General features: G+C 41.3%; 1 protein-coding gene across 2 annotated transcripts; it reads left to right on the top strand.

The window, feature by feature from the left end:
- Positions 1-155: 155 nt before the first annotated feature.
- On the top strand, positions 156-14672 carry NDC1 (NDC1 transmembrane nucleoporin). 2 transcript variants are annotated; one of them, XM_054638329.2, is made up of 18 exons: positions 156-290; positions 634-754; positions 1692-1793; positions 1962-2136; positions 2602-2740; positions 4147-4255; positions 5066-5117; positions 5616-5748; positions 6734-6826; positions 8122-8203; positions 9047-9202; positions 10296-10550; positions 10682-10800; positions 11032-11082; positions 11509-11572; positions 12415-12515; positions 13419-13579; positions 14420-14672. In XM_054638329.2, the coding sequence occupies exons 1-18, from the start codon at positions 249-251 to the stop codon at positions 14481-14483; spliced, it is 2019 nt and encodes a 672-aa protein (XP_054494304.2). In that variant the 5' UTR covers positions 156-248; the 3' UTR covers positions 14484-14672. The 2 variants fall into 2 exon arrangements, with proteins under 2 accessions (XP_054494304.2, XP_077038645.1); XM_077182530.1 differs by lacking the exon at positions 1692-1793.
- Positions 14673-22148: the final 7476 nt, after the last annotated feature.

Genomic DNA, 22148 nt, shown 5'->3' with positions numbered 1-22148 from the left:
CGCCGCCCCGGGCTGCATTCTGTCCCCTTAGACACGGAAAGACCCCAGGCCCCACAGGCCGCCATAGTCGCGCGGGGGACGCCGGGACTTGTAGTTTCCACGGCGAGTGACGTCACTCGCGCACTCCCGGGGAGCGGGGCGTGCGCGCCCTCCCATTGGCTGCCGCCTGGGCGCGCGGCGGAAGTGTCGCGGGTCCGGCACGTGGGGCCGTTGGGCGGCGGCTTTGAACGGGCGGCCGGGCCGCGGCCATGGAGGGGGCGGCGGGTGGGCAGCGGGCGCTGCTCCGGCAGGTCGGTCCTCGGGCTGCGCTCCCTCAGGCTGTGTTCCCTCAGGCGCATCCTCCCCGGTCCCGGCTCTATTCTCCCCGCAGGCGCTGGGCTGGCGGATGGTGTCGGTCCCCGGCCTCCTCACTGTGTCTCCCTTCAGGTTCTGGGGGGTGAGCCCCGCTTCCCTCACCCTGCGCTCCCCTCAGGCGCTGCCGTGGCGGGTCCCGGCTCCTGGTCCCTCCCATTGTCACCGTGCAGTCGCTGCGCTGGCAGATCCCGCTCCCCCTCCCGGTCCCTCCCGTTGTCACCATTGATTGCGCTGGCGCTGGGCTGGCGGGTCCCGGTCCCTCACGCTGTGTCCCCGCAGGTTCTGGGCTGGCGAGTGGCCGCCGCCGTGACCTGGTCCGTGCTGCTGCTGCCCCTCTGCACCGCGGCCTTCATCGTGCTCAGCGGCCTCGACCCGTTCCACCCGGTGCGCTGGATCTCCAGTAGGTGCCCGGCCGCGTCCTCCTGATTTTGCTCTCATTTGTTTGTGTTTCTGTTTTTTGTTGTTTGTTTTTTGTTTGGTTGGGTTTTTTTCTACACTCTGTTGTTTCGCGTTCTATCCCAGATAACGGGAACTGACGGTGGCATCGTGTTACACTTGTGTTTCGTAGTCTTTGGCTTTTGAAATGTTTCTGTGTTAAAGCTGCAGCAGCCACAGTCCACCCTAGGTGGGAATAAGTGTTGCAAGTTCATGTGAGTCTATCCCTCACAGAAGAAACAACAACAACACCAATAAAACAGATTAAGTGCTTTAGTTGTCTGCTCTGAGTCCTTGGACACACTTCCCCTTCCACCTGTTCCCTTCTTCACTTTTCTCTATGGTGCACTGAATCCTAAGAGAAATTCCTGAAGCAGCCACTGTGCATGGTGAGAATAACTTCCCCTGAGTGCCTGCAGTGAAAATTGAGAGATGTTTAGCTGGAAGCTCGTTGCCTGTGATCATTGAGCTTCTCCAGGCAGAGAGAATTGACTTCCTTCCTCCCTTGAAAACAGAAAAGCTCAAAAGAACCACTCTGTAAGAAATTTATTCCCTTTTTGGTGTGGCTGGATGGCTACAGCTTTTCTTAAATGAATGGAAATGTGATATTTGAGCCACAGTTTAATGTTTTGGGTTTTTTTAAACAAACTTCTGAGTGTCGATTTATAAGAAAACCAGTTATAAGGGTGTCAAATAGTTTCTATGAAGTTTAAATATGCTTTTGTGCAGAAATGTTTTGTAGCTGGGCAGACCTCATGTGGGATTAGAAAATCCATTGGCCATTACTTCCCTTTAAGCATTCAGTGGATTATTTTCCATTGCTTAAGTGCTCTTTTCTGTTACTTACTGCATTGCTGCTGTGTTATTCCAATTTTCTGAACAATAATATTTTTATTTTTTAGATTCTTTCAATGATTTGTATACATCTTATGTCATCTTTTGTATCTTCCTGATGTCTGTGGTGATAATAGTAATAAGCATCTTCAACGTTGAATTTTATGCAGGTGGGTTGTGTAAATTGTTGAACTGTTTTTGATACCTAAATTAAATAGGATGATCATTTATAATTTAGTGATTGATCCTGACAATGGTGGGGTTTTTTCTCTTTTTTATTTTTTAATGCCAGATTTTATTATTAAGAGATGAAATGATTTTTCTGCTTTTATTTACAGTGGTGCCATCGATACCATGCTCTCGATTAGCACTGATAGGAAAAATTATTCACCCTCAGCAAGTGATCCATTCCTTTGTTCATGCTATCATGGGAATGCTGGTTGCTTGGTGTGCTACAGTCATGACAAAAGGGAGGTTCCAGTTTCTTGCTGTGTCCTGCACACCTTCAGAAAGGTAATTGTGTGTGTGTGAAAGATAAACAATGAACTTTTATTGTAAAATGTATTTACTGATGGTTTCTTTCAAAAAAAAATCCCAAGAATTTGGGTATTCTCAAAACCCAATTATATGTTGATTTTCTTTATTAAAGGACAAAAAATGCCCCCCTTTGTGAATGTTACAATGCAGAGAGAACTGGAGCAGAAAAAATACATTTCCAGGATTCTTAATGGATTCTTCATTCTTGATGACAAATTGGTTGTCACTTGAACTAAGTCCTGGTCTGGTGGTTAATGGCATATGTTTCATGCATAAATTACAAAAACAGGTGGTGGGATTCCTACTTCAGCAAAAAACTTGCTGAGATATCATCAGATGTACAGATCAGCAAAGTAAAATCAAGCTTCTGATTTGAGTTTCCTTAGGCTTGAACAGCTTTTTGTTTTGCACTCAGAATTGATTCTAAGTTTTCTGTTTTAGCCTAGAAGATGCTGTTCCTCAGATGTGCCTAAATGAGTATCACCTCTTCTTTCTACTTTCTGGAGCTTTCTTGGGATACAGCTACAGCCTTTTCTTTCTTATTAACAACATGAATTATTTGCCATTTCCAATCATACAGGTAAGAGCTTTAAGCATCTTTGTAGAAAGACATGTATAAGTGAAACAGTGCTCAAAAAAGCCTGGATAATTTATGAGTGTGGCAGCAGGAGCTGCCTGTGTGCAGCTGCTGTCACTGATAGATGAAGTGTACACCCAGCTTTAAATGCCAGCAGTGTTCATCCTACTCCTCCTGCTCAGCTCCTTTTAAATGAACAGAAACTGGGGTGCTCTGACTCTTTAAGATTTACCCTGCACCCTCTGATGCGTGTTAAAAGCTGGCTGAGGTAGCAGGTGAACTACAGGAAAAAGACAATGTGCACAAACTGGGTATCAATTTCAGGAACTCACAACAAGGGTCATCTAAAAGCTGAAAATCTTGACAGTTGAAAAACCCCTTCAGTTCAAGTCTAAATAGCACATTAAATCTTGCTTAGAGCTCAACATCCAAAGCCTTTTTGTGTGTGTAGCACTATGGAAACTGAAATTCCATTAATTCCTCTGGAGGAGTCCTGCAGAAATCTGTACCAGTGTGAAGCATCACCTTAAAAATATTTCTGTTGCTGCAGCCTCACAGCAGCCATGAACTTTGCCTGATTCCCAGAATGACACAGTCCAAACAATTGGGCAAGAGATGTCTTTAACCAAGGTTGGTTGTGTTATAGTGGAAAACACGTGTGCTGCATTTTGCTGACCATTCATCAGCAAACCAAGCAGCATTTTGACAATGCTGTAGTTAGAATAATAAAAAAATATATTTCAATATTGTTAATTATCTTTTTTTTTGTTTTAGTTTCTTCGGGTTTTCTGTTTGGTTTTGGTTTTTCCCCCCTTTTTTTCTTTTTTGTTTCCTAATGCAAGCTAGTAAAATAAAAAATTAAATCACTTTGGTTGCATTTGCATAGTTTGATTTTCCTGGTTTCATTTGTCATCTGGGTTGCTTCAGTCATTTGGAAACATATATAGTTTATTTATTTGGAGGAAAGTATCAGTGTTATGTTGGTTTTGCTGCTTGGTTCCTGACTCTGGAACTCAGGCTTGTCTAAATTTTCCCTATATTTTAATTGAACATTTAGAATGTAAATGAAATCCAGTAGATTAAATATGCCCTCTTTTTTTCCCTTTATTTTGCATTAGACAGGATTATTTTGGTTTGTTCCCTTGTGTATTGAGTCAGTCTACCCCATTCTTCATTTTCACTGCTACAAGCAGGAAACAGGATAAGAATTAGAAATGATTATAAAATGTCAGGAAAGATTGGGATCATAATTAATCAATGTAACACCTGGAATTAACTTAAGTTTTTAATTGATCTAGACTTCATGCTTTCAAGTACCTTGTCCTTTTTTGTTGTACTATTTTTATTAACTGTTTCATTGATTAGTTCTGCATGTGGAATACTAAACTATTTATTTTGTTTGGTTTTAGCAATACAAGTATTTACGTTTCAGAAGATCTTTGCCTCTCCTGATAAAACACAGTTGTGTGGAATCACTATATTTTGTTAGAAACTTCTGTGTCACATATTACTTTTTTGGTAAGGGTTCCTGAAATTCTCTGTTTTTTATTTGTAATTCCTGTGTTTGAAAATTTTAATCAGTCAGGCTTTGGACTGCTGCTGTGGTGTCCCAGAGCTGAGCCTGGCATTCCAGCAGTGGGCAGGAAGGGCTTCCTTGTGTGTAAGGTTGCTGGTCCCATTTTTTTAGGCAAAGATCAGCACTTTGGCTTTGCTCTCAGGTGCCCTGAATATTATTTGGAGGGAGGCAGGATGGCTCCCTCCCATGTGAAAATGGAGTTTGGTCTATGGCAAAAAAAAAAAAATAAAAATCTGTGCTGATGAAGATGATTGCACTGGATTTTGTAAAAATCAGGATTTCTTTGTTAGGGTTGTAATTATCCTCCTAAATGAAGTCAAAATATGCAAGAACTATTATCCCTTTATTTACATCAGGGGATAAATTAGAAGTATGGTGGTTCTATATCAGATTCCATTAAGTCTTTAAAAGCACTTTGCTGCTGCCTGGGCTGTAGTGAAAATTAATATTAGATTACTATTAACCCTCTTTTGTTAGTGAGGAAACACAATTAACTCACTGCTGAGAAGCAGCAATAAAAGAGGAGGTCTACATCTCTCAGTGTACAGCTGCTAGCCTGAAGCCTTTTTTCATTTTCTTTTTTGTGTTTCTTGAAACAATCCCCAAAGGCAGATTGTTTCCTTGTCCATGTGAGTTAGAAGACCAGTCTCTTGTTTCTGCATAAATTCTATTTTTGTCTTCTTTTTTTTGGCCTACTGTGTGTGTGTTTTGTAGTGTTGTATTTGTTTCAGAGTTTCTTTTTGAACCCCTAGGTTATATCCCAAAGGTATGGATATGTACCACGATGGGTCTTCACACAGACAGGTAGGAGGACATTGTGCTGGAAACTGGGAATATTGAAGAGAGGTTCCTTTGCTGAGGAAGTGCAGCCTGGCAGCAGGACTCAGTTCTTTGCCTCTCCACAACAAATGTGGGCAGCTCTGGCCTTTTCTGAAATGAATCCTAAAGGAACTAGCATCCCCTTGCAGGAACCATCTTTTCATTAAGATAGTAATTAGGAGATCACTTTTTTTATTTTCTGTTAATCTCTAAAGTATTAGAAAGGGTAAACACTCCAGATTGCACCTATGAGTTTTATCTGATTTTCTATGGTGTTTTTTTGGGGGGGGAGTGAGGGCAGGGGGAATATCCTTATTTTTTTATGACTGTTGTTTGTTTTAGAATAGGGAGGCTGGAGTCTTAATATGTTAATTGGCTAAAACTGTAGTCATTATTAATTAATATTTATTTTCCTGAATTTCATTAATTGTTCATAATAAGAATACTAAAATACTTATATCCTCTTGGTTATTTTATCTGCAGTAAATTACATCCTCTTGACACTCTGAGTGGCTTATTGGATCTCTCCTTGTTTTACCATACCTGGCTGAGTGGTGTGTTCCTTCTGATGACCTGGTACATTGCTTGGCTGCTCTTCAAAATCTATGCCACAGAGGTCAGTACTTGTGACAGTGCTCCAGTTACATCATCAGTGTGACACAGATCATTCTTTCATTTCAAAAGCAGTTCTACTAGGAAATAACTCCTAATTCTTGAATTTTCACAGCATGCACTACAGATAGTAGCTGATAACTGAATAGTCAAGAGAGACCTGGCATTAATTGGTTTTCCCTTTCTTCTCATAGCAAGACCTGTGCTCCTTACAAAATTCATGTTTTGTTCCTGCCACCTCCTCCTCTTACTCCTGCTTCTGTTTCCAGATATTTCTTTAGAGAGGAAAAAATTGTTCCTCTAACTTGATTTTAATTTTTTTAAATTAAAACACTATGAGACTCTTGATAAAAGAGAAAAAAAAGTGAGGTTTAAATCCTGGGTCAATGTATTGGTGCAAAGTACTCATGGAATGAAATGGCAAATACAGTGCTGCTGGGGTGTTTAATTAGCTTTAATTAGAAAGGTATAGTTGTTGTGACTACATTGAGAAAAGATCAGCAATGAGTCAAACATGACAACAGCTCTGAGGTGTGAGCAACCTGTCTCAAAGGATAATAACAAGCACCAGTGAACACCTTGTCAACCTCTCTAATTACTGTATTGCTTATAAACCTGTGGGAGACAAAAGAAATCATCCATCTGTGAAAGTATAAAATGGACTTTGCCCTTTTGGCTGATGAAAAAAAGATTTGTTTATCCACATGGTTTTGTTTTTCTTAATGAGCTAAATAACTTCCAAAGTTGCTTTTAAATATTTGCATAGTGATAATTGAAAAGTCAGGAAAGAAATTGTGAGATTAGCCACATGAGAATATTTATTTGAAGATTATAAAGATATCTGGATTTTCTATGATTTCTCATTTTTAAAGGAAAGGAGTAAACTCTTTTTGTTTCTATGTTAGAAATTCCAGGCCAGTTTACTGGTATTTCATAAGATTTTCTTGTGCTTTCCTCTGTATAACATAAATTTTGATGTTTGTATTTAGAGTCATCATTTTCCCATTCAACCAACATTTGCTCAGGAGACAGACCAGTGCCTGCCTAAAATCTTAAACAGCAATCCTCCCCTCCTTATAAAGGTAATTGAGCTCCTGCCTCTTCCTGACAGGTGTGTGCTCAAAAGGTGTTTTTCAGAGCATCCAGTCACATCTTCCAGGTCCCAGTTCTGGTCACTGAGGTGTCAGTTCCTTGAGAAGCTGCCTCAGAGCACTCACAGGCTGTTGCATTTAATGATGAAAATTTGGTTAGTGGTGACATCTGCTGGTGCTCACCATGCTGTTACCATTAGCTGAAGATTCATTTTGTTAGAGGAGAGATCTGTGTGCAGCAGAAGTCTCATGGTGTGTACTGATGCAAAACCAGCAGCTTGGTGGCATTCAGGTTTTTGTAACTCATCTTGGAGTCTTGTCACATAAGCAGGTGTTTTCTCAAACCTTTGTACTCTCAACATCTTGTCCCTGCAACATATATTTGAGAACACATGTGTGTTCTCTCTTGAAATTGAAAATGTTAATATTTAAATATTTATATAAATATGAAATATAAATATTTCATATTTAGGTTGGAAGTTGGATTTCTTTTTTATAAAAGGCAATAGTAAAAAGCTACTTAAAACCTGTGAGTAAAGAAGAGGAATTTTGGTCTATGTTAAACATTAATAGGACTTACTGATGATAACACTTAGAAATTGGAGACCTGATTGAAGAGGTGTTATGTAAATAAAGATAAGAATACTCACTTGCACATGCAAATTCTACCTTTACTGATTTTACAGATTCTGATAAAGCTGGAGATATAATAGGCTGCAATACCTTTTTAAGCTTTGCTGCTTTATCTGAGGATAGGTGGGGAACAGTTGAGTACAAACAATTAAAGGAACAGAAAATCTAATACATGATCTCAGATGTCATTAAAATGTCCAATTTATAATAGGGTTTTGAATGTTGTGAGAAATCTGGTTATTTTTAGTTTGGCACATTAATTGCTTGATCACAAGAAAAAGCAGTGGTAGGTTGGTCCCATAAGGCACTGACCCTAAAACTGTAGTTGAGTTCTGGTTTGCAAAAACAGTTCTTTTCTTAGACTTTTTAGTGTCTTAATACCTTTCTGCCTGAGCTATTAGAATAAAAGAAGTGTTAGATCTTCTTGAACTCCTGAGAATTGACATATCACTAAAGCTCTTAATAGCTCTGCAGCCCCATCCAGGGTGGTTGTGGGGATTTGCCTCCATTCTCTTTGTGTTACATGACTGGTTTTAGCCAGTGTGAACTCATTCTTTGGGAGTTGAGGGATTGATTTTGTATGGATAGCTACATATTTTTTAAGCAAATACAGTGGATTTTGCATGCACTAAAATATTTTCCTTTCTTTGCAGTTTTTAGCCTTACAAGACTTGATGTTACTTTCTCAGTATTCTCCTGTTCGACGGCAGGAAGTCTTCAGCCTCAGTCAGCCAGGTAATTATAAAAATTATTTTGTGTTGATTCCTTTTTTTAAAAGCACCAGTCAAACACTCTTAGAAATTATGTGATGTTGTAAGGTATGCTGCATAAGCCAGGAGCCTCTTTCTTCCCTGTGGTGCCTTTTCCAAAAGGCTGCTTAGTTATCTATATTCATATTGTTTCACCTGCTAAACTCAAACCAGTTGTGGTGTCTGTTGGATTTAAATGACAGCCAGGAGGAAACACAGGTTTAGGATTTTGAAAGCAGGGCCCACTTCACACCACCAGTCATTCAGTCCAGACTGGATAACCTAACAGATGTGTATGGCAGCTGAATGTTGAGGTGTGTGTGAGTGAGGGGAAATCAGGTACAAATAGTGAGTCACCACTGCAGCTGTGAGAGCAAAGCTGGAACTTCAGTTAGTGCACAGTCCTTTTGCTGTACTCAGATATGGCAGAGGGGGTCAATTAAAACTGCTTAGAAGCCCTCAGGAACTTTTTGTAGCACCTTATCAGGAATTCTAGTGTTTGTACTGCTTCAAAAGTGTGTTGACATCGCCACTGGTATTTGTTCATTTTAGCTGTTCAGTGATTTCAGATCTGATGGGCTGAACTGCCTGTGTTGCCTGCTTGCTTAGCAGGTTTCACTGAACTCTTTTTACAGTTATCCATTGAATCTGCCCATGTTTTCACCTTCTCTCAGTGTAAACAAGCTGCCACAGTGGAAATGCCCTGCGGCGTTTTAGAAGCTGAGTGGCACTGTGACAGTGAGGCTCCTGCTGAGAGCACGTGGGCACTGTCAGAGGGATGCAGGGAGCAGCAGATGGGTTAAACTCTGCTCTTTGTGTGCATTTCCAGGTGGGCACCCTCACAACTGGACTGCAATATCCCGGGAGTGTTTGAGTCTCCTCAGTGACCTGACTCAGAGGCTGATTGCACAGCAGGAAGCAGCAGCAGCAAATGGGAGAGCAAAGCCACCAGTGGGAGAGCTGAAAGTACCTCCTCAGACTCCAGGTATGTGAGAAAGTGCTCATAAAGGTTTGTAAAGCATGAAGGTAGCAATAGATACCTTAGTCTCAATTAAATTTTATGAGGAAAATTTCTGCAAATAAATACAGACAAAATTTCTGCAAATAAATACAGACAAAAAAGATCCCTCCCCCAATTAATCTTAGGTATTTGTGTTGAAGTAATCCCAAAATAGCTAGAAAACTTGTTTACTCAGTTTGTTTACTTGCATGATATTATGTTCAATACAGTATTTTTTCCATGCTTGCATGAATAAAAAAAGTCTGATTATCACAGTTTCAGTAAGTGGTTCAACACAGCACAGGGAGAATTTAAGTCATGCCAAGAGATGCTCTGTAATTTGCATAACTGCTCTTATGATTAGTTTAAGATGGTAAAATTAGGTTCTGTTTATGTTTGTGTGATTCACTAATATCACTGTAAAGTGAGGAAATCCCAATCTGACTCCTGAGCTGTGAGCAGCCTCCAGGCATTTTGGGTGTTTTACATGCCAGACTTGGGCATCATTCCTGGCAGCTCAGCTGTGTTAGCACAAGGCTGCCAGGTAATGGAATCCCTTAGCAGGCAGTGCCCTGGCAACAGCAGGCACTGTTGTATGTCACAGGTGAATTTCTTCTCGTGCTGCTGATCCTTGGATTTGCAGACAGACATGCCTTTTCTTACATGCCAGTCAGAATGACCTTTCATTCTTCTATGGATAGCCTTTTTTCTAGTACTTAATGCTAAGAGCCCACTCTATGTACATATATATCAGGATGTTGTAATATTGGCTAGCAGGAGTAAAATGAATAAATGCAAAAGATTTATTTAAATTTAAATTTATTTTTATATTTATATTTTATATTTATTTTCTCATCACTTTTTACTTTCTCATCACTGCTGTTTTTAAGCTGATGAACTTTGAAAACACTCCATGCTTAAGTTGATGTGTACTTCTTTGCAAGACCAGAGTGCTAACCATGTCCTTTTGTATTAGCTCTGATACAGAAGTTGTTGAAATAGCAATCAAATAACAAAGCCATCTCCTGTGTCATTGTGCCAGCCTGTTGTCTTCATGCAGTGTGTTCTTTGTCCCTAGGAGCTGCTGGGATAGAAGATATGTCATTCCAGTCACAGAGGTCCAACATTGTTCTCAGAGCCTCCATGTCTCCCCTGGTTAAGCCATCCCTGATGCCTGTGAAGACATCTCCTGGCTCTGATGTTGGTTCACCTTTCAGCTCTCCTGCTTTAAGTTACAAGATGGGAGCTGTGGATGTAAAGTCTCCTTGGCATGGAACAGTCCAAAGTCCCCATGTCACGAGGAGGGGACCAAAGCTGTGGACGTCGGTTTCAGGTAAAGATTCTTCCACAGCACTTGAGCCTCAGAGCCATAAGTGTAGTGGCCTTGTCAGTGGAGAGCTGCATTGTGAGGATGAAAGGGACAGCAATCAGTTTTTCTGAGGAACTGTATTTTTTTCCTTGCAGATCAGCAAATGAATGGTTCCCACCATGAGCCCTCCCCAGTGCTCTCTGCTGCAAGAACTGGCAGCGAGGCAGTGCAGCCAAGATTTATTTACACATGGCTTCAGAACAAGCAAGAACAGGTGGAGTAAAAGTTCAGTGCATAGGGGGTGCAGCTTAGGTGATACCTCTCTGGAAGAATTTTCCCCTTTATGGAATGAATGCTTCCTTCTCTACTTAGCTTATATACCACAAATCCTTCCCTCCATTCCCAATGCCTTTATGCTGTGCGAAGGTGGTAGGGTTGAGAAGGGCCAACTGTGCATGCCTTAAATAAATGCAGATGATATGTTTAATCTTTTGTTTCTTTTCAGATAAAAAACTTCTTGTCCAAACGGGCATTGATAATGTATTTCTTCAGCAAGGTAAGGGTGGTCCTGTGTTTGAGACACAGGTAATGGCTTTAAAACCTGTATTTTCATCTAAAGCTTTCCATAAGTACAGTTTCTTCCTTGCTGTGGGTTTCACAGCAGGATTGTCCCATACCAGCAGAAAATAAGAATAACAATGCTGTTTAAAACTCATCTGATTAGAAACTGTATTTTACTTAAAGTATTCTTAGCCCTTGAACACTAGCTCATGTATATCCTTCCCCCCCACACTTTTTTTTTTCCTCCTCAATTACAGCTGTAGCATTGTGGGCAGCTTCTGTCCAAAGAAAATTTTACCTTAGATCAGATTTTTCTGGCTATTTCCCAAGATCTGTTGGCCTTGCAGGTCTGTTCTGAAAGCTGCAAGTTTGGCAATATTATTTATAAAGTGCACTCACAGCACTTTGGTTTCTTTCTCAGCACCCAGAAGCCTCCATCCAGGCTGTCTTCTGTGATGCCCAAATGCACATCTGGGCTTTGGAAGGTAAGTGGTTTCCAGGTGATCCACTCTGGGTTCATTGAAAACTCTCTGGGCTCTGTGCTTTATAAATGTAACAATAAAAATCTTTTAAATGCTTTTGACAAAAACACAACTGCATTTCAGACACCAACATGACTAAAGTCTAATTCACTTGTTAGTTTTGAGATCCCATGTGAGATCTCTTATGTTCTGTACAGATTCCTAAACTTGATTTCTGGTGCTTCTCTCTCATATGAACCCATGTATCACTTTTACATTTTTTCTAGTGACAGATTTGTGTTGCCTTTTTACAACAGCTTTTCTGACTAAAGGCTCTGGGAATTATTATCCCTATTATTCATAGGGAGCTGAGGGAGGCACTCAGATAATAACTTGGCAAATAAACAAAAAGCTGGTTTGCAGAGAATTAGAAGAACAATGACAGTATGAAATTACATTTTGGATTTTTATTGTTTCTTTCAAAGTTGTGAGTAAATACTGATATTGATAGAATCTTCTATTGCATTTGACTGTGCAAAGTTGATCAGTTTCCTTGGTGATGTGTTTTATGGGCAGATGTGCCATGCTGTGTCAGATTGAAGGTGATGGCTTGGGATGTAGAGAGTCTGGAGATGGGAATCATGCATAATTTTTATATAAATCTCTCTTGCTTTACCAACCTCAAGCTATTATACACCTGTCAAACCAGTGAGTGGTCATGAGCTGAGGTGACTTTCAGCTGGCAGCAGCAAGTCCTGAGGTATTCCAGCACACTGGTGGAATCTTCAGCCAACACCATAATCTTTGATACTGAATTCTCACCTTTGGAAGCATGAATTACAACAAATTTCTTTTTTTTTTTAAAGGTCTGTCTCACTTGGTAGCAGCCTCCTTCACTGAAGACCAGTTTGGAGTTGTCCAAACTACACTGCCAGCTATCCTGAACACGTTACTGACTCTTCAGGAGGTAAAACTGTGAACTTTTCCTTGCTGCAAGGCAAATTGAGGAGAGGAGGAGTCTTGCTGATTTTACATAATAACCTTGCTGACTAGTCATAACATTGAAGTTGCTGCCACTAAAACAGCTCTGATGCAGTTAATCTAACCAAAACAGCTGGTTGACACTATGTACACTATGAAACAGCTGAATAAAAGAAAAACCTGTTGGTTTTTTAAAATGTGGAAGGAGAAAATATGCAATTTTTAATTCTAAAGAAATGCTACTGTGTGCTCAATTGAAGAGTTTATTTCAGGGATGCAGCAATTCTAATACAATATCTTTTGCAGAGTTAGAACTTGATCTTTATCTGTTGCACACAATTCCTGGTGCAATGTGGAGCACTTGGAGACATTGCAAATCTCAAGAGATAAAATCTGTGTCTCTGCTAATAGTAAGACACTACTCTCAAATTACTGATGTTTGTGTAATGTGTGCTTTAAAAAATCCAGATTTATTTCCAAGGCTATCCATGTCCTATTAACATAACCATTTCACACTGTCCTAATGGAAGTTCTTGGAAAGAATTTAGAGGTTATTAAAGTTCTTCAGTGTAAGTCATCTATTCCAAGAACAGGCACCAGGGGGAAAGAAAACCCTTGTTTGTGAAAGAAACAAGTCATAATACAGGACAGAATTGTGTTTCTCCTGCAGCATGTGATGTTCTTAGCCTAAGACTCAGTAACAGAGAATTTAATTTCACAGAACTTGATTCTGTGTTCCTGTTGATGGCTGGGAAATGCTCAGTCTCCAAAACATTTTTGTGTGTCTTGGTGGAATTTCTGAACTCACACTTTGCTTTATTTGACACAAACATGTTACATGATGAAATAATTGAAGAGATGACAGGAATCTCTTTGTTTTTCCCATCAGGTCGTAGACAGACATTTCAAACTGCCACATGTTTCTAGCAAACCTCCCCGGATTTCAGGGAGCCTGGTGGACACATCCTACAAAACACTACGATTTGCACTTAGAGCATCTCTGAAAACAGCCCTCTACAGGATAACTACTGTCTTTGGAGAGCACTTGAAGTAAGAACTTCCTCATGATTGCTTCCTTGTTAAATTTGGTTTAATTAGTGTTATTGTAGGACCTGTGAAAATCAAAATTTAGGGGAAAATCCCTTCTGGTCATTATACATTACATTATTATAATGTGGTATTTTAGTTTTGTTTTTTTTTTTTTTTTTTTTATTTGTGGAACCTTAAAAAGTTCCTGTGTAGATATATGGTCCCCCTTCAAATTTATTATTCATAGATTTCTGGGCAATTTTTCTTAGTGACTTTTCATGAACTCTTTAGAAGCAGTTCATGAATACCACTTGTTTAATAAATCTGAGCTGCTGAAAAGAAGATAAATCAACTAGAGGCAATTGTTCTGCAGGGAGAAAATCCTATGAGGGGTCCAAATAATGAAATTCCATTGCTGCCTGGTTGTCCAACAGCTCTTCTTCAGCCACTCTCCCAGCAGGCAAACTTCCATCCTTGGCCTTAGAATATGTGGGACTGAAACTTCCTGTAGTATCTGCCCATCTCTCCCTCTGGGGATGAAATGTCCCTCAGTTTAGAAGTGCTCAGTATACAGGAGGGATCCTTTTAGGAGATTCTTTCTTACCTAAATCATCCTTGCAAGTTAATCAGTTGCTGTTTAGAGGTAAGGAAATGGGCAAGGTTTCCTGGTATAGGTATGTTTTAGAAGCTGTTGAGGATAGGAATTGACAGTTTCAAGGATTAATATGCTTCTTTGTCTTGGAACATAGATGGTTTTTCATAAAATTTAGCTTCAGTGTAATTGATTTCAATGTACACTCAATATTGGCATGAGACTTTATTTTTGTATTCTAATGTAAAATGTTCTGCATTTGTTTCTAGTGCTGTACAAGTGTCTACAGAACATAAGAAAAGACTTCAGCAATTCCTGGACTACAAAGAATAAATTTTGATGCAGCTATGGTTGGTTTTTTCAAGACTTTTACTAAGAAGAAAGTGGGACTAATGAGGCTTTTTACATTGGCTTTTTGGAAAAGCATATGGAAGTATAAGTTGCAGAACAAAACTTTTAGAACTGTAGAAGAGTTCTTATGGGTTTGGATCATTTTTTGTATAATAAAACTTGTAAAATTCATCTTGCCTTCTTTTAATATCACTTACAAATGAGAAAGTGCCAGTTCTTCTTTCTAGGTAAGACTATGACATTTAAGATTGCCAGAGTTATTTTGACACTCAGATCTTTCATTATTTTTCACACTGTGTTCTTTCCCTACTCTCTTCTGTTAAGGGGCTGAGGAGAGATTCACGTAGATACTTAGTGCTTAAGTGCTTCATAAATTTAGTTGATAACACTTTAAGATCAAGAGTGGAGTTTAAGTGTAGGAAACAGATGTGCCAAGGAATAAAACATGCTGCTCCTCTGTAAGCTGGAAATGTTCCTTCAGAGTAAAATGGGTGTGCAGAAAGGCATTATTAGCACACAAATACTGCCTGGGAAGGGAGCAGCTCAGATTTTATCTTTAAGGTGACTTAGCAAACCAAGTTCTGATCTATACAGAAACTTACAGGATACAGTACTGCATTTAGTAAAACTCCTAAGTAATGATACTGGGAATTAAAGTTTAGATCAACAGCTTTCTGTTGGGTGAACGACAGATGTGTCCTACACACATCCAAATTTTTCAAAATGATACACATTATTGGTAGATTCTGGTGAAAAATATTGCTTTTTTTAAAGCTTTTAATCTGAAAACCTAGCTAAAAAATTTGAAAATTAACTACTCAGTTTTTAAACAGACTCCAGTTACTGTGATACCTATATTGGAAAATGTGTGGAGTATGAAGATGAGAACAGTAAGCTAAGTGGTCTTGCAAATGAATTTAGTTTGATAAGGGGAAACAAAACTATCATTTTCCTTCAGTGGTGTTAACCCTATTTTTTGTTGGGGTTTTTTTTGTGTGTGTTTTTTTTCGGTTTTTTTGTGGTTTTTTTTTTTTTTTTGGTTTTTTTTTTGTGTTTTGTTATTGTTGTTGGTTTTTTTTGTTTGTTTGTTTCATTTTGTTTTTTGTTTTCTTTAACAGGGGACCCAAGATTTGAGGATGGCTGTGGTGTTAGTTATGTTGGTGTGATGTAGCTGTGGAGTAATAGGGTGTCAGTAAGGTTTGGGTAAAAGAGAAACCTCTGAATTTCCAGTGAGACCTGCATACTGCTTTCTTCAGTACAGAGAGGTAATTTTTTTGTAATGCAGACACTGCAGATGTTAGATTTGGTAGTGAAAGTGAGAATTGTTCTTTTTGCATTGAGATGGCCCATAGCAAATGCAGTAAGGAGATAGATAACCTTTCCCAATGTTTAAAGGTTAAGCTAAAGCTTCCCCATGCTTGACTTCTACCACAGGTAGAAGCCTTTTGACTGCCTGAGTTATTAAATAATTTATTTTGCATATTTTTTGGCATTGCAATGTGCACCTGATGCTTTAGCTGGTACCTCAGGTGTAACTGGTAACCCAAATCCTGCAGATGAAAGTTTCAAATAAATTTTTCAGAGTTTTGAACAGGTGCAGTACTATTCTTTTATTGCTGTGGTATTTTCTGCAACACTCCCACAGCCATAAACTGTAAGTTCTAATTAAATGTTACAGTTCTGAACAACGGGCTTAAAATGCAGATGACTTTTTGATGGCAGAGTGGTTGAGGTCTGTCCTTGTGTTGCAGCAGAGATTTGCACATATCTACTGATGTGTGTGTGATTCAAAGCATTCTCCCTATGACAGGAAATCTTTCAAAAGCTGATTGCTTTGTGGTTTCTTTAACAGCTCCAATATTTAAAGAGCTGAAGACTTTTTTTTTTTTTAAGCCTTAACTTAAAAGTGCATCTTTAACAATATCTCATGCCTGTGAATCACAGTATACAAGAATATAAAGTGTATGTTGGGTGCCCTTTGAAGTTGAGTAACTGATAACATCTTACTCTGGTTTTGGCTTTGGGAATAATTCTATTCCCCTGGCAAACTCTGGTGGTATTTCAAGTCCTTTTGTATACTTTTGTCTTAACATAAGAATCAGTCTGTGAAGCCTCTGTGAGGTAGGGAAGAGTCTCCTGAGTTCATTTCTGCATTCTGGGTACTAAGGGAAAAAATAAAGCCTTTTTGCAGTTGGTTTCTGTGTAGCTGCAACTGAACTGGATCCTTCAAGCCTGATTTTTTTCATCTGTTTAATCATCTCAAAGCTGAGCTGCATCTTGTTGCTGGATTGCCTGCTGCATGCACAGGTGAAACAGTATTCTGGTAACCCTGTGAACAACCTGCCTCTCCCACAAGTGAACTGCAGGCAAGAGTACCTGAAATAATATCCACTGCAGCTGTGGAGAGGTACGTGGTTCAGATCTGTGTTCCTGTTACAGTGGAGTAATGAAATGGAGGCTTAAGCTCCTGAGCATTCAGTCATAAATCTGAAAAAAACCCTATCTTGCTTCATTTTCTGAGATACAGCTTTGAAAATTCAGACTGTGGGTGGACAAATGCAGAGGCCCTGTTCCTTGAGGCTCTTGCACACTGCAGTATCCACAAGAGGCGGGCAGGACTCGCTCCCTCAGCAGGAGCCCTGAATTGTCCCAGTGCCAGTCGCGGCTCCAGGCCTGAATGCCCCTTGAAATGAAGTGGTTTCGATTCTGTTGCTGCGTGCTTTGAACAGAGGCTGCATTGTGCGTGCCGTGCTGGTGTCCTGAGGCTGCAGCAGCAATCTTCCCAGCTCCCACCTGCTCCTGCAGCTCCCAGGGCAGGGCCAGGCTCCTGCTGATGGATGTTCTGGTACCTGCTCAGTCACAGGCAAGTGGTGCAGGCTGCGGGCTCTGTGCCTGCCAGGCATCCCCCAGCTCCTGCCCGTGGCCACCCGTGGGATATCGGGTGCTCTGCCTGGGGATGCACTGAGGGGAGGGTGGAGGTATGGAATCCATAGGAGGTGGCCTCAGGAGCACCCCTGGCTGTGGAGGAGCTCTGCCACATACAGTGCTGTCCCCTTTCCCTGTGGATGAATGGTGGCAGCTCGCAGTGCTTTCCCTGTTCAAGCAGGTGTGTTGGAGCTGCAGGGCTTCACACACCCGTGGTAGCCACGTTCCCACCATTCCCATCACCACTTCTCCCCAAAAATGCAATAAAACAGTGAAAGTCTGTGTGGAATCATCACAGACACCACACTGCAAGTTGAGAATCCTCCCCACTATCCCAATATCCTCCTCTCTTGGTGCTGTGGACATGCCTGGAATGTGGTTTGCCAAGCTCTTGTGTTGTAAGGGGATGTAGAATGTTGCTTTCCTTTGCTGCAGACTCATGGTAGAGATTTGCATCTGGCAGATTGGCCACAAATGGCACAGAATAAACAAACAGTGCAGCTTCCTTGTGTCTGAGGGAGCAAAGCCTGCACCATGCTCAGATTTCAGAAAACAAACAAAAAAATAACCTAGAGAAGATAGCACCTTTCTGTCCTTAAAAAATCTTGGGACTACAGTAGAGCTAGCCAGTCAGGAGACAGATGAACATGGGGTCTCTGGAGCCTGCCATGAGAACAAAACACAAATTCAAGTGGGAATAGCTCCCTGTTGGATATGCAAGCTGATTCATTGAATAAATGGTGATGGCACAGGAATTTCCTCTTCAGTTTCTTTTTCTGTCTCCCTAAAGAGTCAGTTCCTACAGTAAGAATTGCAGAGAAAACTCTGGCTTAAGCCACATGTATGTACTCATGCAATCATCAAAGGAACTAGTGCTGAGTGTGCTCTGAGTCCCTCTCTACCCCTGCCCAAAACACACAAAAAATGACAGGCTTTGCCTTTCACTTCTTGAATAACTCCACTTTTAAATCTGACTCCTAAAACACAGGGCTGGGGTGGGCTGTTGTATACAACTGCATCTTGTCTGAAAAGGTATGACAAGAGCCCTGAAGTAATTTTGCAGGAATTAGGAATGGAAATATATAACTGCCCGTGAGTCAAAGATTGTTGAGGATTATGTGTAAGCATCATTCTCTGCTCTTGCTAAGTAAGTTCCAGTGGTGGGCTTACTGGTGTTTGAAGTTTCAGCTCAAGAGACAGACTCTGTGCCCACCTCCAGGGCAAGCTCTGAGGAGGAGGGAGATGGGGCAGTAGCTCTGTAAGGCACTGGGTTTCCTGTCTGCTCGCTGCCAGAGGTCGCTGCTCAGAGCAGGTCCAGGCTGTGGACCTTGTCAGGGGTGGTAAAAGTTTTGTGTTGAGCATGGCTGCATCTCAAAGTTGGGTACTGAGGGGTTTTGTTTTTGCACACACTTGCAATCAGTTCTGGGAAAGATTTATCAGCAAACACAATGTGTCTTAGGAAAAGAAGTCCATTGTTGTAATTAGTGCAAGCTGAAAACTGCCAGGGAAATATGGGTTTGTCTTTTTTGTGCTTTGCATAGAGATCCTGTGCAGCACTTCAGCTCTTCACAGGTGGCCATTTTGCAAGTCTCCCACATTCTGCATATTCTGTTTGGGACAGCAAGGGCTGAATTTAACAGACAGAACTGGAAATGAGTTTTACCATAGACAATGATGGGAAATGATAAATAACCTGGAGCGAAGGGTGAGGGAAGCAGTCAATCTTTGTCACAAGTTTAGCACTCAAAATGAAGATTTTGGCTCCTGGGCCCCTGTTGTAAAATGGGGTTTAGCCTAACCCCACTCTCTCTCACCTCCAGTGATGATAATGAAATGTTGGTGTCCAAATCAGTAGGCTGCTGCAGAGATGGACACCAAAGAAATGCCCTGGAGTAAATGAATAATTCTGTATTCTGCACAGGGCTTGGCTGGTGTTCAGTAAATACATTCACTGTGTGGCCCAGACACTGTGCCAATGAAGAGTGACTAGTTGCTCATTCAGCAATCACTCTCTTCAGTGCATTGAATATATGGAACCCTAGGCAAAATAACTGGGAGTCATGTTATAACTCCAGTTCTGTAACTCATTTGGAGTAGGCATGAGTCAAGTTTGTACCAACAATTCTAGTCCTGGCACATCTCAGTGCCAAGGACTGGCTTTTACAAGCTGAACATTCTTAAGTGGTGCTGTTCTGAGGGGGTTTTGTTTGTTTATGACTTAAGTTTATTTTACTACCTATAATGTGTATACGTGATGTGAGAGAGAGATCTATTTATGTATTGATGCAGAGAAATAGTACAGATGGATGTTTGAGGAAACTAACTGCAGGTGTAAACAACCACACCCTGAATGGAGCCTGGTTGGACCCTTCTTTAGAGGCATTTTCCTCAAAGTTGCCAGGAATGATCTGCCAATTAACTGGAGAGGCAGGAGGAATCTGTAGTGTTACAGTGGCTTTTGGAGATGATGGTTGTTTCTTGCAGTTTCTGCAAGACAAAGGTGGATTCAAGATTACCATGTGATTTTCCCAAAATATGCTATTGTAGAAGTTTGTTTTTAAAAGATAAGTCAGCATGATCTGAGGAATTTATTTTTTCTGACTACAAGAACTATAAACAAATCTGTAAGTTATGAGGCAATAGTTGAGTCCATCACTAGATAATGTGTGGTCAGTTTGACCCTGCTGCCTTAATTTAGGAGGTCATTTTCAAACCACTATAAAGAAGGGCTTTGTGCTGCCTTAAAGGGATATGGGCAATCTCTAAGAAACGGGCATACTCACAGAGACAATTCCTTTGGCTCAGTTTTTGTTTGGTTGTTTCTCTTTTGCTATCCGTGGTGCAGTAAATTAAAAAAAAAAAAACAAGTCTGGACTTGGCATGCCTCTGTAAATAAACTGCTGTGTGTAAATTGACAGTTCCTTTGCAACCAGGTTATTTATAATAAAGTTTGTTGTTCTCCCAGCAGAGAGCTTGTTTTGCCCAGTATTAAAAGAGTGCTTATGCTAACACCTCCCACCTCTGTCTGCACTGCAGCAGTTACACAAAGTTCTCACAATTTCAATTGTGTCCTTTTCAAATCTCCTTGTGTTGCCTGCTGGAAGAGATGACTTCAATATGTGAACTCGAGATTAATACCTCACCTCTGCTTGTTTGCTCTGCGCAGCTCACCTTAACTGTATCCGTTCTGCCTCATTCCTCTCCTCCCACAGAGCTGCCGGGGGAGCGGGAGGTTTCTCGAGGATCCGGTTTGTGACGGCGCCGGTTACAGCCGTCCCTTCCCGACCAAGGTAAAGAGCTTTGAAGGCTGCGTTTGGTGAACTGGAGTCTCCTCCATGCAGTGTTCTTTCTCCCCTCCTGTTACAGATGATCTCTCACTGTCCTCCTGTGTATCCAGCTCTCCAGGCAGGAAACTGTGTCTGCCTGTGCAGCTGTGAGCACAGGGACAGTTCAGAGCAAAGACGTTGTTGAGCATCTGCAAAAACACCCGTAGGCCCTGAAAACACTGTCATGGCAATGATCTGTTCCTGGCTGGTGTCAGTAGGGAAAATGTATCAAACTTTTTAAAACTTCTCCTCCTTACTGGTACCATTTCACTCTGGTCCAAGCTAGCCTTAGACTATTAACTGTTTTCTCTTTGGTCACCAGCTAGGAAGGAGTAAATGGGCAGATGGGCAAGTCTCTACTCAGCACCTGTGTCCTACCCACTTGACCTAGAGAGAGGATATTCAGGCAAGCAGTTTCATTCCTCTGGATGTTTTTTATACCAAACTGCAACCCCACCTTTCATATGTAACTCAGTGAAGCAGGGACTAGCTTGAGGGACTGAAGATGGCCTGTCTGCCTCAGCTGAAAGGTTTGCTTTGCTGATGGTGACATCATTAATAGAGAGAAGAGCAAAGTGGCCTAACTGTGGCCGTGCCATGACCAACAACCACGGCCCTTGGCAACCAGGAATGTTGAACAAGAAGGCCAATACAGAGAAATCTTCTCCCCATTTTCCTAAGAGCAGACTATTGCTGTCATGGGGGAGAGAGGCCAGTGACTGGTTTTCCCAAGGACACAAGAAGGGAGACACCCATCTAGCTCATGGATGTAGTGACAACACTGGGTGAATCAGAGTGTGCTGTACAGCTCATGCATGCAGCAAAGTCATGGTGACCCAGGGCATGGAATAGTCTCAGCAGCCCTGATTGCACTTGCTTGACCTTTGTTCCAGAACCAAAACATGAAGCGTCTTCTGATTCAGTAGGGAGAGAAAAGGGACTCCTTAACTCTCTTAACTCTTGCATTAGTACAGTCATTCAAGGAGCATTTGTTTCTCCCAGCACTTGTTCCTCCACGTCTGTGGACTCGCCAGAGGGACCAAGTCATTGCTTTTCAACAGCTCTAGGAGTCAAGCCTCTATCAGACACATCCAGCTCTGAATGTCCATCCACCACCTGTTTCACTCAGGGCCAGGGCTGGGCATCCCCAGCTGCACAGTGCCACTACAGACAGGGCAGCTGCCAAATGCCTTACTCAAACCTGAGGAAACAGCGCTGTGAGCGCAGGTTTGAGCCCACGGGGCCTCGTTCCTTGTGGGAGGAATACAGGGAGACCTGCAGCTTGAGCTGTGAGGTTCTGTGTTTCTGTGACACGATCTGCCACGGAGAAATTCATCTCGGTGTGAAGGGCCTTTACCCTCTGTGCTGTTGGAGCTTGGAGCTGTGATGTGCTTCA

This window comes from Agelaius phoeniceus, chromosome 8 (assembly GCF_051311805.1).
Source record: "Agelaius phoeniceus isolate bAgePho1 chromosome 8, bAgePho1.hap1, whole genome shotgun sequence".
NCBI classification, from domain to species: Eukaryota; Metazoa; Chordata; class Aves; order Passeriformes; family Icteridae; genus Agelaius; species Agelaius phoeniceus.
This window is presented reverse-complemented; position numbering and strand designations above follow the sequence as displayed.

Excerpts from the sequence above, each read along its gene's own strand:
- NDC1 (XM_054638329.2), top strand. The coding sequence starts at position 249 with ATGGAGGGGGCGGCGGGTGGGCAGCGGGCGCTGCTCCGGCAG. Across the intron at positions 2,137-2,601 it reads TCCTGCACACCTTCAGAAAG|CCTAGAAGATGCTGTTCCTC; the intron begins GTAATTGTGTGT and ends TTTCTGTTTTAG. Across the intron at positions 12,516-13,418 it reads CGTTACTGACTCTTCAGGAG|GTCGTAGACAGACATTTCAA; the intron begins GTAAAACTGTGA and ends TTTTCCCATCAG.